The 17,518-nt window shown below is 40.7% G+C and overlaps 1 protein-coding gene across 4 annotated transcripts in view; it reads left to right on the plus strand.

Moving 5' to 3' along the window:
- LOC109917118 (low-density lipoprotein receptor-related protein 2-like) overlaps nucleotides 1-17,518 on the plus strand; it is a 99,279-nt gene that overhangs the window by 58,848 nt on the left and 22,913 nt on the right. For 3 of the 4 annotated variants that reach the window (XM_048594569.1, XM_048594587.1, XM_048594581.1), the window contains exons 42-51: nucleotides 236-604; nucleotides 3,397-3,519; nucleotides 3,594-3,716; nucleotides 5,971-6,087; nucleotides 6,178-6,303; nucleotides 9,678-9,852; nucleotides 10,471-10,695; nucleotides 14,883-15,001; nucleotides 15,084-15,223; nucleotides 15,895-16,036. In XM_048594569.1, coding sequence (XP_048450526.1) covers nucleotides 236-604; nucleotides 3,397-3,519; nucleotides 3,594-3,716; nucleotides 5,971-6,087; nucleotides 6,178-6,303; nucleotides 9,678-9,852; nucleotides 10,471-10,695; nucleotides 14,883-15,001; nucleotides 15,084-15,223; nucleotides 15,895-16,036 — 1,659 coding nt within the window. The remainder of the gene's footprint in view (nucleotides 1-235; nucleotides 605-3,396; nucleotides 3,520-3,593; nucleotides 3,717-5,970; nucleotides 6,088-6,177; nucleotides 6,304-9,677; nucleotides 9,853-10,470; nucleotides 10,696-14,882; nucleotides 15,002-15,083; nucleotides 15,224-15,894; nucleotides 16,037-17,518) is intronic. The other variant, XM_048594576.1, reaches the window with a different exon arrangement.

The raw sequence follows: 17,518 nt of genomic DNA on the forward strand, positions 1-17,518 counted from the left end.
CTGTTTGATGTCAAGTGCATTAGTTTTGAATTTGAAGCAAATACTTTGAATCTAACTTTGCCAAGCAAACTGCATGCTAATTCCAAGGTAGTGAATGTATGTGTATATAGTATTTAAGTGGCCTTCAATGATGTCTCCATGACTCTTCATTGTCATTCAACTAAGTGGTATTCTAATAATTATTCCCATTAGAATTAGTCTCTAGTTGAAGCAATATGAACCATCCTTTTTCCAGGTGCTGCCACTTGTGGTCTGACTGAATTTACCTGCTCTAGTGGTCAATGTGTTTCAACAGCGTTTGTCTGCAATGGTGCAGATGACTGCGGTGATGGAAGTGATGAAAAGGGCTGTGCACCAACTTCCTGTGGCCTGCATGAGTTTCAATGCAATAGTTCAGAGTGCATCCCTTCGAATTGGGTGTGTGACACAAACGCTGATTGTGCTGACCAATCTGATGAATCACAAGACCTCTGTGGGCATATCCATCCTCCCTTGACCTGTCCTCCCAATGCAATTCAGTGTGGCTCTGGTGAATGTATCCATAGTCGCTGGTATTGTGATGGTGACATTGACTGCAAAGATGGAAGTGATGAAGTTCACTGTCGTAAGTACTCCAAATTCTGCTTGAGGGCCCTCATGTCCAGTTGTGTTGTGGTTTTTTGGGGTAGGAGGTGGGAATTATGATGACTATTAACAAGGTTCAATCATTTTAGTAGGCTACTTGGGCTGCTCTATCAACAAATTACTTCAGATATGTATTTTTGGCTCCTTTTATCGTCATTCTAATCTTTACCTTGATACTGCTACTAAATATAGAGCTTCTCATTTCAGTTCCTCCAGAATCTACAGCTTTTGGGTCACTTTTTGTTGTAGGGGCACTAATTTAGCCATTTAAATAGCTGAGCTATTAGGGTTGTTGTGTAACAAGACAATTCCTGTTTGTGGTGCATGGCCATTCTAAACTTGGAAGGTACTATGCAGGCCCTGTCCACACAGATGACGTACTCTACTTTAAAGGGATCTTAAAGATTTAGAGTATTGCATAAAACTGATTTCTCCACAGTAGTTGTCTCCCACTTTATCAATCTCTTGCTCTTGCTCTTGTGTCATGTGCTCTCAATCAGTTAATCTAACTTCCTGCTGCCATCAGCAAATTATGCCTTGTAAGACATGGTATACACTGTCTTCCTTCAACTTTTTTGTTAGGACTTTTTTGTTGTTTTGATGCCTATCAAAACGTAATATAGCAAGGAAACAGGTCCTTCGGCCCAAACTGGTCCATACTGACCATGGTGCCCATTCAGCTAGTTCCAATTGGTCCATAATCCCTCTACCCTTCCTATCCATGTACCTATCAAAACAACTGTTAAATGTTGCTATTGTACCTGCCTCAACCACTTTTTTTCTCTGGCAGCCCATTCCCTCCAAGTTCTCTTAAATCTATCTCTCCTTTCACCTTAAACCTATGCCCCTTAGCTTTCAATACCCCATCACTGGGGGGGACGAACTATATGCATTCATCCTATCTATGCCCCTCATTTTATACACCTCAAGGTCACCCCTCATTCTCGTGTTGTAAGGAATAAAGTCCTATCCTAGCTAACGCCTCCCTATAACTCAGGCCTACTAGTCCTAACAACATCCACAAATCTATGCGCACTTTCCAGTTTGACAGCCTTTCCTACAACAGTGTAGCTAAACCTGTACACAATATTCCAGGTGCAGCCTCACCAACATCTCCGGCAACTAACATAACATTCCAACTCCTATTCACTCAAGGCCTTGACTGATCAATGCCAGCATGCTATGTGCCTTCACCACCCTGTCCACCTGTGGTGTTTTTGCTTTCAGCAAACTAGTACTTGTACTCTTGTGCCCCTTTGTTCCACAACACTCCTCAGGACCTTACCACTTACTGCACAAGTCCTAACTTGGTTTGACTTTCCAAAGTGCAACACCTCACTTATCTGTATGGAATTGCATTTGCCAATCCTCAGCCCACTTTCCCCATCTGATCAAGATCCCTCCAATTTGATAACCTACCTCACTATCAACAGTACTTCCTACTTTCATGTCATCCATAAACTTGCTAATCATGCCTTGTATGTTCACATCCAGATCATTGTAAATAACAAAGGTCCCAGCACCGACCCCTGTGGCACGCCACTAGTTACAGGCCTCCAGTCCGAGAAACAACTTTCAATAATCATCCTCTGCTTCCTACCATCGAGTCAATTTTGAATCCAATTGACTAGCTCTCCCTGGATCCCATGTGACCTAATCTTCATGACTAGTCTGCTGTGCAGGACCTTGGGCTTTAAAGTCCATAGACATCCACTACCATACTCTTATTCTCTTGGTTACCTAGTCACAAAACTCTACAATTTGTCAATTCCTGTGCACAAATCCATGCTGACTATCTAAATGTAGGTTGATCCTGTCCCCTCCCCACAGTCCTTTCCAATAACTTGCCTACCACTGTCAGGCTCACTGGCCTATAGTTCCCTGGCTTGTCTTACCTAGCTTTATTAAACAATGGAACAATGTTAGTCACCCTCCATCTTTAGCCACTGGTGAAATTCAAGACTGAAGCAAAAATCTCTCCAGGGTGTCTGCAATTTCTTCCCTAGTCTCCCACAATGTCAGGATGGATTTGATCAGGCCCAGGGGATTTATCGACCTTAGTGCACTTTAAGGTGGCAAACCTCTCTGGTAATGTTTATGGTTGAAAACATCCCCACATGTTTCTCCAAGTGTAGATCCCTAGGGAGCATAACTTGTAACGTGTGCCATACATGTACAATCTCTCCATTTAGCTCCAAGTTCTGCATGTTTTTTGCTCAACTTCAAATACAAGCTATTGTGCAGTGTTAGTGGACTGCACATCATTCCTTCAATAGTGTTTTATAGATCAGTTGCACATCACTGAGTTTCTCACATTGCATTTTCTGCAATTTTATTGCTCATGAATGAATTCTTAACTACATGGGGATTGTTGTAGCAAGAGGAATTGGAGGCCTTTACCTCTTTAGATCAGATTTTCAATCTTACCTGGATTTGAAGAGGTCCAGAAACTAACCTGGTATCTTTCCTCAATGACGCAAGCTATATTTGTGCACTTTTAGATATTCAATGCTGGTTTATTAAAACTATGAACAAAAACCAAACCTGCTGGAAAAGCTCAGCAGATCTGGTAGCATCTGAAGGAGAAAAGTTAGTTTCGGGTTGGGTGACCCTTCCCAGTGATAGGTCACCTGGACCTGAAACACTAACACTTTTCCTTTCACAGGTGCTGCCAGACCTGCTGAGCTTTGCCAGCAGGTTTGTTTTTGTTCCTGATTTGCAGCATCTGCAGTTCTTGGGTTTTTTTTAAAACTACTGTTCTAACTACTTTAGCTGTCCACACATGCAGACCAGATCACTTCAGATGTGGTGATGGTGTTTGTGTCCGTAATGACAAGAAATGTGATGGAATTAAAGACTGTCTTGATGCTACTGATGAAGCTGGCTGTATTAATGGTAAGTGTGCAATATTATTAGTGACCCATATGAACTTCATAATTACACACATTGGATTTGTTTTTTTCTTGCAGCTACAGAGTGTATAGGAGCCACTGAATTTAAATGTGGCAGTGGTGAATGCATACATACGAGTAAAGTTTGTGACCAGCATCATGACTGCAGGGATTGGAGTGATGAACCATCCAACAAATGTAGTAAGTAGTGATCACTGTCTGTCTGTTTTGCTTATCTGTGCAAGATGTATTCTGTTATGGTCGGTACTAATGCAGGAAAAAAACTGAAGTTTCAATGTCTACCACATCTACAAAACTTACAGATGTTCCTTGAGCACATACCCTGCAACTGGTGGGACAAAAAGCTTAAAGTTCTGGTGTATTGATTTTTTTCTTTTAATTTAAACTTCTCGAGCCAACAGAGTTTTGCACTCTGAAATTAGAATGCTTGACTATTTGATTGTGCTTTCAAATCTTTCTGCAAAGATGTAATTTTGTAAAGGGATATGTAGATCAGAATATTTGCTAGAAACGCTGAATTAAGGCTCTGGGATTGTCATGCAATCAAATAAAACTCCAGTATCTTGAAGACGACAGTTTTCTTCATCTGCACACCAGAACAGATGCAAATGCTAAATTTTCAAAGGGAATACTGCTTGAGAAGGCAAGCAGGCAGGCCAATCAACTGGTTGAGATGGTGCCAGAGTAAATGTAGCAAGGAAGTACCATCTCTCTCATCCAGGCATTGCTTGGACATATTCCTCTGTTCTTGAGGAATCAAGTCAGTGTGTGCTAACATATCAAGCCTTTGAACAAGTGAAAGTGAGCTGTGACGCTAGGAGGTAGTAAGAACTGCAGATGCTAGAGTTAGTCAATAGCGTGGAGCTGGAGGAACACTGGTCAGGAGGCATCAGGAGCAGGAAAGTCAATATTTCATGTTCTTGCCTTTTTTTTGGTCAGGGCTCCTGACAAAAACTTGGAGCAGGGAACTCTACACTTTTTGATGCTACCTGACCTCTTGCATTCCTCCAGCTCCACACTGCTGAGCAGTGATACTAGCCTGGCTGATGTCCAATTGCAGATCCATAGCTAACACTTTTCACATGTGGGTCTTGCAAGTACTGATTTGGTTGAGTGCTGGCTATATTGCAGACAGACAAAAGGATGTGCATCTGAGTTTAGTTGAGACACACCCTAGAAACCAGGCTGTGTGCCAATACTTAATCCAAATACTACATTGCTCATGTCTGGGCTTGCAATGTGCCTCACTCTAGCTTTCTAGAAATTACATGTATTGTGCAATATCTAATCCTTGGGTGGGGATAAGAAACACCTTGGGTATCTATTGAAGGAGTGGGAGATGGCTCCTTTTCAAATATGTGGCTGAAACCTTTTCCATGGTGAAATCAGTCAACCTTCTAACCAATCATCTGTACTCTTCAGAAGTATCAACTGTTCCCATCAAAGTCTGACCTTTTCTATGGCCTGTCTTGAGTGCAAGACAAAAAACATGTTGTTAGCAATACTGTTCTGCACTCTGACTTTCAGCAAACCTGTACTGAAAATTATTTTCAAGTTGACTTAAGATTTAAAATTAAGTTTCATTCTGCTCTCTTGAAGGATATCAAAAGAACACTTGTGTACATGCTTTTGGACCATAGCCATAAGCCAAAAGGACCCAAATCTGCCAGATGCCCTAATGTAGATACTTGTGTGGCATTTCTTAGTAAATTCATGTTTAATTTACTATCAGCCACCACTTGCAAATGAGACCTAGAACAGCAAATACAGTAGGACTAGTGATCTACTCCACGTGGTTTCAGCAGAAGCCCAGTCCCTTCAAAGACTTGACCCATTCTTTGCAGTTTACCTGTTTAGTGTAAATAAGATTCCACTTCTGTCTTCTGCCAACTTTTTTTCCCTGAACAGGGAGAGATGTCTGTGCCACAAGGTGCTACCAGGTCAGGAATTGCTAGCTAGTTTTTGAAGGAAAACAAGTTTAAATGATCCCATGGTAATGTCCTCTTGCACCCTCTTTTCTCACCAACCCCCCCCACCCCATCCCAAAAAACCCATGATTTTTAGTTCCTGGAGTCATAATTACTTCTGACATTCTTTTGTAACTCATCAGCCATAATGTCTTTTGGGCATCTTTGGATAGAAATACACATGCCTCTCAGCTGTAGTTCCTCAACCTTTGCACCCAGGTTCAAGTCCTACCTGCTCCAGTTGTTATAGCTTGTCTAAAATATGTACTTTGAAAAATATCTGAAGTAGATTTTGAACTAGTTTTGGTCTATTCAGTACAATAACTTGGCTCAATGCATCAAATTTTGTAATGCAAAAAGTCAGCTTAGGTTCTGTAGCTAATGGTCAAACCCCAGTTGATTTTAACATCACTAAGCTTTATCTATATTTTAGATGAGGACTAAAGTGACTTGAATTCTTTCCTCAGATGTGAATGAGTGCTTGGATAACAATGGTGGCTGTTCACACATCTGTAAGGATCTGATTATTGGCTATGAATGTGACTGTCCTACTGGTTTCAAATTAACTGATAAAACCTGTGAAGGTAAGCTTTTTGGCTTCCTTTTAAATTCAACTGTAAAAGGAAATGGTGACTTTTAATGAAGTTCAAGGGATATTGGTGCTTTATTTGCAGATATTGATGAATGCAAGAATGTTGGGACCTGCAGTCAAACTTGCGTCAATTTAGAAGGAAGCTATATGTGCAGCTGTCACGTTGGATATCACATGGATCCAGCTAGTGGAGTTTGCAAGGCCGTAGGCAAGTATTCTCTAGAGTATTGCATCAGTCTTGGCTACTGTGCTGTCTTCACCTTCAATTTAATCCAATCTTCATGCTCTTTAGGGGCTATATGAACACACCTTTTTAGCTCGTTTTAAGTTACGGAGCTGAAAGGAAATCTTTTCAGGAAAGCTCTCCTAATACAGTACCTGTTTCTCAACTTGGGGTTCAACTCAGACCAATGAAATTTCTCTTTGGGGATGTGGTGCTGGTCAGCTTTTGATACTTGTATGAATGATTTTGTGCATGAAAATGAAGAGACGAGCTGGTCCATCACCCATACACAGAACCATCGCAAGTAAACATCACCCATGTTTGTGCTGGAGTGGAATAATTTAATCATGTTGTTTACTCCAGTAATTGAGGCTATTTGTTAGTAATCACTGTCTAGCTTTCCCCACACTTTCTGCAGGAGCTAAAGCCTCTGCTGCTGCTTGTACGTTCTTACTAATGACTTGCATGGTGGTATGACCCAGTTTTTAAAAAGGACACTCGAATGTTCTTGTCCTCAGCTGCAGTTTGTCATGACCCTCCCAATCTGTTCTTGATTCTTTGCAGCTGCTTTCAAATGGCTGTATTATAGTGGATCTATCAACATGTATGACATTACATTAAGACAAATGTGTTTTGGTCACTGTCTCTTTTAATGTTTCTCACCCTGCCCCAGTGTACAAATACAGAAAGATGTCAAACAGCAAAATTTCTGCCAAGGATCTGTTAATGATCACAAGGGCTTCTTTGTAACACCAACCACAATTTGTCAGTAAATGTGCATAGTGAAGTCTTTGCCATCCAGACTAAGACTTTCAGCTTTCGGAGAGAAACAACTGGTGTTTCAGCCTGACCTTTCAAATTCAAATCTGAAAGATTAACTACTTCCTCATTTCAGTTTTGACCAGAACACTTTACTTTTTTATCTGGTTTCAAATCTGAAGAATTTGGATTTGTCATGTGACTGGTTTCACTCCTATGTAGAATGCTTATGACTTCCTGTATATGGAGATTTGTTGGACTTGATTTTTAAAGATTTAAAATTGCTTATTTTCCTTGTCTAGTGTTACTGGCTCCCTTGACGTTTTAAACTTGTCAAGTGGGGAAGGTATTAGCTGGTCCCTGAATGTTCCATTTTGGCAATAGGATGTATCCTATGATCTGGTCAGTTTTTTTAGGGCAGAAAATTGCTTTTGAAGCAAACAAGTTAGCCACTGGAGGGCAGTGACTAACCACCCAAACCCTGTTCACATACTTTCCTTCTGACAGAAATCCATACTCAATCATAAGTTTATAGCTTGAGTAGTGTCATATTTACCTGTGTAGCTCCAATTTTACTTAACACTGAGCTCATAGCAACATATTTGGTCTTATCTGGCTTGTCAATGGTTTTTTTTATTCCACCTTCACACTGGTCTATTTTAAACTACCTAAATTGCAGTTGAATTCAACAGGGTGAGATCAAGATTTGAGCTTCAGATAGGCTTGAATTCCAAAGTTGTCTTTGCTCAAATCACTAAATTATTTCAATGACATTTGTCTCCTCAGAGAATGCAATCTAAGCTCTTTTACTAATGAATTTATTTCAAATGGATTGCCTTACAATTCCCTGCAAAAGCTTAGGTTAATTGAATTGTTTTGGTTTAGGCAATCCTTCAGTACCACAAAAATCTAATGAAACAATGCACCTTGGGCATGTTCCCACCTCTTCTAGAGGATAACTGCAAGCTACTAGACTAGAGCTTTTTTCTTTCACTTTGCACAAATGAGGATTTTAGGATAAACAGTCTTTTACAAAAGTTTGGTCAGTTATCTAACATAGGCAGGTGACAATTTATTGCAATTTTGTTGAAGCTGCAGTTCTGATTTATAGTACACTCTGTATACTTTATGCCTGAAAAGTGACAAATGAGAATGCCTTTCCAATCCTGGAGCCATTCTGTAGAATGGAGTAGTATCCTCCCATGTTACAATGATCCTAGAGCCTCTTTGTAATGGCTATGGTGCCAACAGTCTTTCACCCTCCGGCTGACGTTGGGAGACCAGGAAGTTCCTCTAAGGTGTTGGGGCTCTAGCCCCTCCCTCCCTTCCCCATGTAGATCTAATACTGCTGATTTTTGGGAGCTAGCTATCAATGCTATGTCAATGGCTGAGACTAGTCAGATGACGGTGTCCCCTTGCCTACCTCTGTTTGGTAGTTTGGCACTTGCAATTAGAATGGCAAATTAACTTTCATCAATGCAGCACATTGAAAATAATGGAAGTCCAAGATCCTGGTTCTTGTGACTCCTGTTTATCATTTGCCTTTTTGCAAAAGGCTACCTACTAATTCATGGTAAGTCTGTTTCTGTGCTGTATGAATCTTTCAACAACCTGTTTGTGGTGACCACACACTCCAATCTGACCTAGTTGCATTTAGCCCATATCCTCTAAACCCTTCTTATTCATGTACCCATAGAATGCCTTTTTTAAATGTTTATTTGTACCCACGCCACTATGGCAGCTTGTTCCATACACCCCCCCTCTGATGTAGTTACCCCTCAAGTCCAGTTTAAAAATTATCCCACCCCACCCCTGTCTTAAAGCTATGCCATCTAGTTTTTTGGACTCCCTACCCTGGGGGAAAAGACCTTGGCTATTCACCCCATCCATGTCCCTCATGACCTTAAACCTCTAAAGCCCTAGCCTATTCAGCTTCTCCCTATAACTCTACAAGTTGTCAGGGATAGAGGGTAGATCTTTTCTCCACCCTAGAGTATACCAACATCTTTTAGAAGGGTGACCAGAATGGTACACAGTATTGTGGCCTCACTAATGTCCTCCTAGCTGTAACATGATGTCCCAACTCCATTTGGCAACAGCATCAGTACAGAAGGACAGTGTGCCAAATGCTGCCTTCACCCTTTCTCCCTGTGACTCCACTTTCAAGGAACTAGGGATCTTGGGGTGCAAGTGTACTGTGACAGATGAGGTCTTGTGCTGTACATGAAATGCCAAAAATGGAATGCTGAGTTAATGGGTTGGTTTAAGAATAAGTGGCCCTGTTAATAGTACTGTTTTTACTGGAATTGCTTTACTTTTCTGTGCACATTAAATGCAGTGTGGAGCTGGATGAACACAGCAAGCCAGGCAGCATCAGAGGAGCAGGAAAGCTGACGTCTCCGGTCTGGACCCTTCGGAAACATCAGCTTTCCTGCTGTGTTCATCCAGCTCTACACCTTTTTTTATCTCAGATTCTCCAGTATTGGCAGTTCCTACTATCTCTGCACACAAATGCCTTTGGGCAACTGACATAAGTTGAATTTGGCAAAAGCTGTCTCAATGTCCTGAAATATGCTGTTCTATTAACCTATCCTTCCCAGCAGGCAAGGAGCCATACTTAATCTTCACTAATCGTCATGACATCAGAAGACTGGGATTGTATCACAAAGAGTACAGCCAGCTAGTAGCACAGCTGAGAAATGTTGTGGCACTGGATGCTGATGTCGCACAGCACATAATCTTCTGGGCTGACCTGGGACAGCGGGCGATTTTCAGGTAGCTTCAATTTACTTCAATGCATTCACCTGGAGAAACACAGCCAGCCTGGCAACATCAAGGGAAAACAAAGGTTATGTGACTCAAACATTTAATTGTTTCTTTCTCCCTCAGATGCAGCAAAACCAGTTTCTCCTCCAACTTTTTTCCACACTGTCAGCATCTGCACTTGTACTTTAAATTAAATCCTTGTATAATCCTGTAACTGACATGTGAGAGTGTCCTAGTGTCATAAATCATCTGTCCAATGCAATCTACAAATGGTGTCTGCTAAATATTTGTCAGTGTAGCAAACCTGATTATTAATGGTTGTAATTTAAATGAGTAACTTTTTTCAAAGTAAACTTAAATCCTTTTCAGGCATTTTAAGTGCAGGTGATCTACAGACCATATTCAATGGTTTAACATAAAAGGTGCTGCAAGCAATTACTTTTTTGTTTGTGAAATATTTAGGACCTGATAATGTAGCCTGCATAGTGATTTGGACCTAACCAGTAAATCAATCATTTGCTGACAACTTCTCTCCTGTATTTGTGACCAATATAAGCCTTTGGGCCAAGAGTTTAAGTTTTTGAATGCTAAAATGAACTAATTCAAGTCATCTCAATATTTCTGCAGTATGCCAATGGATGAACGTACAAGCAATGCTACTATTTCCAGGATTGTTAACAATGTAAGAATTCATGTCGGCATTGCTGTTGACTGGATCTACCACAATATTTACTGGACTGATATGGGTGCTAGGACCATTTCTGTTACAAGCTTTGATGGAATACGAAGGAAAACGCTCTTTGACAGCAACTTGAGAGAACCAGCTTCTATAGCAGTTGATCCTCTGTTGGGGTATGAATTTTCTATTGCATGTAATAATACACCAACTTGTTTTAGTTCAAGTGCTTAACAAAATGTCAATTATGCACAGTTTGCATTTAGTGTTAATATTACTTTGTTTTTTGGTCTGGAGCTTTCCTGGTTTTATTTCAAATGTGATTTCAATTTCACTTCTCTTCTAGGCTCTGACTGTGTCGTAGCTGGGGTTGTTAATTGTGCCTAACTCTTCCTGAAGGTTTTTATGATTTTGCCTTGTACTCAAGCCATTAGATATCCCAAATCTCCATTCTTTTAATATACTATCTTATCACAATTGGAAGCAGAAACACTTGGCCCATTGGATGGTGCTTGATCCAGCCAAACAACTTCTTTATTTTTCTGCCAATTTTTGATATATTTTGGAAAAACGTTCAACTTTTCAACATGAGGTTTCCCCAGTGTTTGTAGAGTTGTACAGCATGGAAACAGATCCTTTTTGGTCCAACTAGACTGCTGAATGTAATCCCAACTAAACTAATCCCCACCTGCCAGCTCCTGGCCCACATCCCTCCTGGTCTTTCCTATTCTTTTAACTAGCTAAAGTGCCTCAAATGTTGTAACTGTGCCCTCATCCACTTCCCCAGGCAGTTCATTCCACATGTGAACCACCCTTTTTCCCCTCAGTAAAATTGCCCCTCCTGTCTTTAAATCTTCTCTCCTTGAAAATATGTGCCTAGTCTTGAAATCCCCCATTGTAGGGAAAAGACAACTACCACTAACTCTCTACCCCTCATTTTTATAAAATTCTATAAAGGTTGCCTCTCTCAACCCCACACCCTCCAGTGGCAGAGGGGGTAACCCTAGCCCTTCATTCTAACTCAAACCATCCAGACCTTGCAACATTCTGGTAGATCTCCTTTCTACCCGCCCCAGCTCATCACCTTTTTTCTATAATGGTGACCAATCCTCTTCAAGCATTGCGGGGTGGGGGGGAGGAGAGAGGAGGGAGTAGCTTAAGCTGAAGGATGCTTCAGTGTAATTTAAAGACTTAAGTAGGCAAATACTTGACAGATGCAGTATAATGTAAATAAATGGAGGATATGTATTTGTTCCCAAACAGGAAGTCCTGACCTTTGGCACTCAATTCAGATGTAACATGCTAGAAGGCAGCTGCTAAATAGCAATGAAAGCTGAGGTTTTTGGACAGGGTGTGGTGCAATGAGACCTGAGTGGTCTTCATATGACTGCTGGCAATAAACAGGCAGGTGCATCAGGTGGTCTCTTCCAGTGAGAGGATTACAAGAGCAGGGATGTCTTGCTGCTATTGTACAAGGCCTTGATTAAAACCCCGCCTGGAGTATTGAGTTTTTGGTCTTTTTCCTAAGCAAAGATGTCCTGGCTGTGGAGAGGTTGCAAAGAAGCTTTACCAGGCTGATTCCTGGGCTGTTGGGACTAGGAAGAGATTGGATCAATTAGGGCTAAATTCACTGACCTTCAGAATAGGGGATGGATTGGTGAATGTTGCTTATGGAAGCTTCCCAAATTCTAATTTAGAGTAGATGCGGGAAGGATGCTCTGACAGGACTCTACAATTGGGATCATTTTAGGAATGAGGTGAAATTTCTTCACCGAGTGGCAAGTCTGGGATTCTGTTACAGCAAACTGTGTTGAGGCAAAAGCATTTGTGGAGTTAGATGTAGTGCTTTGCCTAAAGTAATCAAAGGACATGGGGAGCAATTAGGCTGAAGGTACTGAGTTGGATGATCAGCCATGATTGACAGCAGGTTTAAAGGATCGAATGGCCTACTGTTTTGTTTCTAATGAGGTTCAGCATGGACCAGTGCTGGGACCTCCAATTGTTTACTATTTGTCTAGATGCCTTGGATATAACAGTATATGGCTGGGTTAGTGGTTAGCCAAATACCAGGCAAGTGGAGTATAATGGTGGTCGGAATGCAGAAATCCATTTTAGCAGGAGGATGTAAAAGCTGGAAGACACTTATCAAAATGGTAAATTGTAGAGGTATATGGCCTCCTAAACCCTTATCCAGGTATAGTAAGAAATTGGAAAAGGCTAATTTTACCACTTTGAGATTTGAATGTCTTGTATGCATATACCTTAAAGCTGCTCTTGTAGCATCTGACCAAAGGCTATAAAGGCCTCTAATTCAATCTCTTAATTGGGGTCAGTTGAAGCCTGATGTCTACAAACAGATCACACTTTCATCACCATGAGTAACTTTAATATTAGACATGAACTGCAGTGTCTGTGACTAATGCTCATCAGGAACTGTCAAATGTCTGAGTCTGTCTCATGCCCCACACCTAGTGATGGGGTTAACCAGTGTTCCTGCATAAAGTGCAAAATCCCTGTTGGAGGAAAAGCCCAGTTTCGGAAGTAAAAGGGTTACCTTTTGGCTAAGGCAGTAGTGAAACCATATCTATGTACAATATGATCACCTTTTTAAAAATGTAAATGCATTGAATGTAGTTTGGAGAAGATTTGTCAGACTAACTGCTTCAATGGATGACAAAAGTCTACACAAACCAGGCTTGTATCTGCTGGAGTTGGGAGTAGAAGTTCATTTGAGGGATTTTTAACAGGCTGGAAGTGGATAAGATGTTTTAGAACTAGGATCTGGAATAAGGGACAAAAACAAAAGTTTCTGGAAGAGCTCAGCAGGCCTGGCAGCATCTGTGAAGGAAAAAACATAGTTAACATTTTGGGTGCAGTGATCCTTCCTCCAGAGGGTCTGTTCTGAGGAAGGGTCACTGTACCCAAAACATTAACTTTTTTCCCCTTTCACAGATGCTGCCAGACCTGCTGAGCTCTTCCAGCAACTTTTTGTTTTTGTTCCTGATTTACAGCATCCACAGTTCTTCCAGTTCCTTATTTGGAACAAGGGGTTACTTAAGGGTCACATCTAAAGATTAGGTCACCTGCTTTGAGGGCTGAGTCAATGGACCTCACCAGGAAAGGTGATGAAAGTGGTGCCCTAAAACACAAATTTAAGGTAAACCATGGATAGGTTCTTGCTGAGCAAGAAGCTGCAAGGTATTGGTTAGGCAGGAATGAAGATTTCTGGTTACAATGCAATCAGTTGTGATTTATGAAATAGAACAGATTCTAGAATCAAAATCACCTACCTACTGAACTGGTTTTAAACATGCAGCACTGTTTTTTGTTACTTTGATTATGCAAAGGTTATTGTTTCCCCAATTATCTAACATTTTAAATTAAAGCCTTTCTAAAAATATATCCGTGTTGCAAAAAGGAACCAGCTCTTCTCCTTTAGTCTGAAAATGAGCAGAATCATCTGATATTGATGAATTTTTTTTTTGTCAAGGTCATCTTTGGTAATTGCTAAATATAATAAACCCTCCAAGGAGGAAACCACAATTAAACACTATTTCTTCAACCCCCCCATCCCTTAAGGCAACCAGACCTTGTAGCTTTGCAAAAACATAAAATTAAATATACCCTGTATTGTGACTTGAGTTGACTTTCCACTGCCCTCATTTGACATCTGGAAGATTTTGTTTCACTTGAATAGGCAGTGTGAAAGCAGCCAATATTTTGAAGGACAATCTGAATGCATGCTGAAGTTAGCCTAGCTATTTTCTCATGGTCATGCCAACATAGCTGCTGCTTGTCCTATATTTTGAAGCTGTTCTGGGTTTTCAAGGTTTCAATGTATAATTGTCACAGGCAAATAAATTGTGGGTCCATGTCACATTTTTGTATTGACTTGGATATCTCACATGCATATTGTGTCTATCTTGTGTTGCATCATAATCAACGTATTTGCTCTTGAGGGGAAACGGGCAGGAAAAGTGAACATGTTCCCATCCACTCCTTACAAACATTCACTTAAGTATTGTTTCATTCCCTGCATCTAGCTGAATTACATTAAATGTGCCTACTTAACCGAAAGTTAGGGATTTGCTATGTAAAGATTCAAGAATCAACCAAAGTTGAATTTCAATATTGAAATCTGAGCTCCACTTAACTAGTGAAAACCTTCTTAGTAACACCAATTTTAGATTCTATTATCTTTACTACATGGGAGCTGTGATCCTTTAATGAAAAGTACTGTCAAAAACAACCAGAATCTCAGTGGAACAGCAATGGTATTTCTTTTCAGCAGACAATAGCACTTTTTTCTAAAATGCAAAAGAAATACAGCTTGAATTTAATCTTAATTGCTTCTTATTCAAAGGTATATGTATTGGTCAGACTGGGGTGAGCCAGCAGTAATTGAAAAAGCAGGAATGAATGGTGTTGGCCGCATGCTGCTAGTTACCAGAGATATTGAATGGCCCAGTGCCATTACACTTGGTGAGTGGATTTATGAAAGTAGATTAGTTTACTCCTGTTTTGAATCCTGCAGCATAACTTATTCAGTTTCACTTTGCCACAGATCTCACACAAAGCCGTCTATATTGGGTTGACTCTAAGTTGCATATTCTGTCAAGTGTACATGTGACTGGAGAGGATAGAAGAACTGTGCTTTCCTCACCCAAATTTCTTGCTCATCCTTATGGTGTATCAGTATTTGAGGTAAGATCTAATGTAGTGAAGCTGTGAAACAGCATGCACAGAATAGGAAGCTGTTATATTTAAATGTTTTTTTATTTTTGCAAAGCAACTTTTTTGAAAAGTGGCAACCTTTGGGAGATAGACATTTGTAAAATGCTGCTAGCTTGTATGCATCACTTTTTTAAGTTGAACTTGTATTATCCACTGTAGTACCCATGAGTACTGTCAAAGCAGATGGTCAGTAAAGACTACAGCAAAAAGGTGACTATGAACCTTTTAAAAGGAACACTTTTTTAAGGCTCTTAACTATTCACTGACTTTGCAATGTTTTCCTTGTGCATTAAACCATATTAATTAACTGCTGTGGAGTATTGAAATACCGTGCGGTAAAACTTGGTAGAAACATTAAATGGTAGATGCCCCCAATTGGGAGTACATGGTGGGTGTAATAGCATTGTTTTCTGAAGGTTACAACCTGTACACAACTTTCCCCAGTTGAAGTTGACTCCAGTTCTGTGCCATTCAAGATGCATTTCTGTCTGGATGAAACTTCTGTCAAACTTGATTATAGATTCCATTGTTTTCAGCAACTCTCTCAATCTCCTACACTGCAAATAGTGGCCTTAATTTCTGACTGGAGAAATTTTAGCTTTTGCCTTGTATGAATTGTGAAAAATGGTTTTTTTTTTTAGGATCATGTCTTCTGGACTAGCTGGGAGTATAACACCATATATCGAGCGAATAAATACACAGGAGAGGATCTGATCACCTTAATCTCTAATCTCCAGGAAGTTCGGGACATGATCATCTATCATGAGCTTATACAGCCATCAGGTAGGGAATCTAGCATTCTCTTTTAAATGAACAGCCTATTAAACAAAACCTAAAGTTTTTTTTTTCAAGGTTGTAATTTCCATCTTCATTTACCAACAGTAGCTTCCTGGTTAGAAATCCTCTTGCTAAGAATGAAACTAGCTGACCTTTTTTCAATTTTTAATATGATTAATCAACATTGGATCTTTTGAATTTTGTCCTACATTTCATTTTTCACTAAGATCTGTCTGCCTTGACTGGCATGATGTGCAGTATACCCTGGCACTTGTCACTTATGGTGGTGTCATCAGCAAACTTTGTAGGTGAAGTGATCGGTGTCAGTCAGATGTATACGGCACAGAGACTCTTTTTGGTCCAACTCATCCATGCTGGCCAGATATCCTAAATAAATCTGGTCCCATTTGGCCCACTATCCCTCCCTCCACCCTTTCTATTCATATACCCATCCAGAAGCCTTTTTTAGTGTCATTGTACCAGCCTTCACCACTTCCTCTGGCTGTTCATTCCATATATTCACCACCCTCTGCATGAAGAGGTTGCCTGTTGGGTCCCTTTTCTTAAAATCATTCATTTTTTTTTCTCCTTTTTTAAACCTATGCCCTGTAGTTTGAGACCTGTTCCTCCAAACCGTGCCCCCACATCCTGGTGAAAAGACCTGGTCTATTTACCCTATCCAGGCCCCTTCATGATTAAACCTTGAAGGTGACCCCTCAGCTTCTCATTTTCCAGGGAAAATAGTCCCAGTCTATTCAGCCTGTCCCTTTGGCACAAACCATCCAACCCTGGCAACGCTTTTAAATCTTTTCTGAACCCTTTCTAGTTTCTCAACATCATCCTCCCTACAGGAGGGAGACCAGAATTGCACACAGTATTCCAAGTGGCCTAACCAGTGTCCTGTACAGCTGCAACATGAACTCCCAACTCCTTTACTCAATGCATACCAAATGCCTTGATCAGATCTTGAACAACAAGACAGTGCAGGAAGGAGATACAGCTTGGTGTGGTGTGAAGACAAAGGAGCTGAGCATTCCATTTGGGAAACAGTAGAGGACAATAACCTGTCTACATCAATGGTGCTGCAGTGAGGTGGTCGAGAGCTTATGGTCCTTAGGAGTAAACATCACCAACAATCCGTCCTGGTCCATTCATGCTGATGCGAGTCAAGAACACCTGTACTTCCTCCAGGCTAAGGAAATTCAGTATGTCCACAGTAACCCCTATTTCGTGATGCACCATAGAAAGCATCCTATCCAGATGCATCACAGCTTGGTTTTGGCAACTGCTCTGCCCCAAGACCAATCAGTTGAGTGCAGCCTAGTCCATCGCAAAAACCAACCTTCCTTCCACTGACTCTACAATCCCGCCACAAGAAGGCAGCCAACATAAAGCCCCCTCGCACCCTGGTTATACTCTCGTGCCTGATGAGAGGGTGGAAGATTCACAAGTTTGAATGCATGTATGAGCAGTTTCAAGAACTTTGTT

The sequence above is a fragment of the Rhincodon typus genome, chromosome 3 (genome assembly GCF_021869965.1).
Source record: "Rhincodon typus isolate 14 chromosome 3, sRhiTyp1.1, whole genome shotgun sequence".
NCBI lineage: Eukaryota > Metazoa > Chordata > Chondrichthyes > Orectolobiformes > Rhincodontidae > Rhincodon > Rhincodon typus.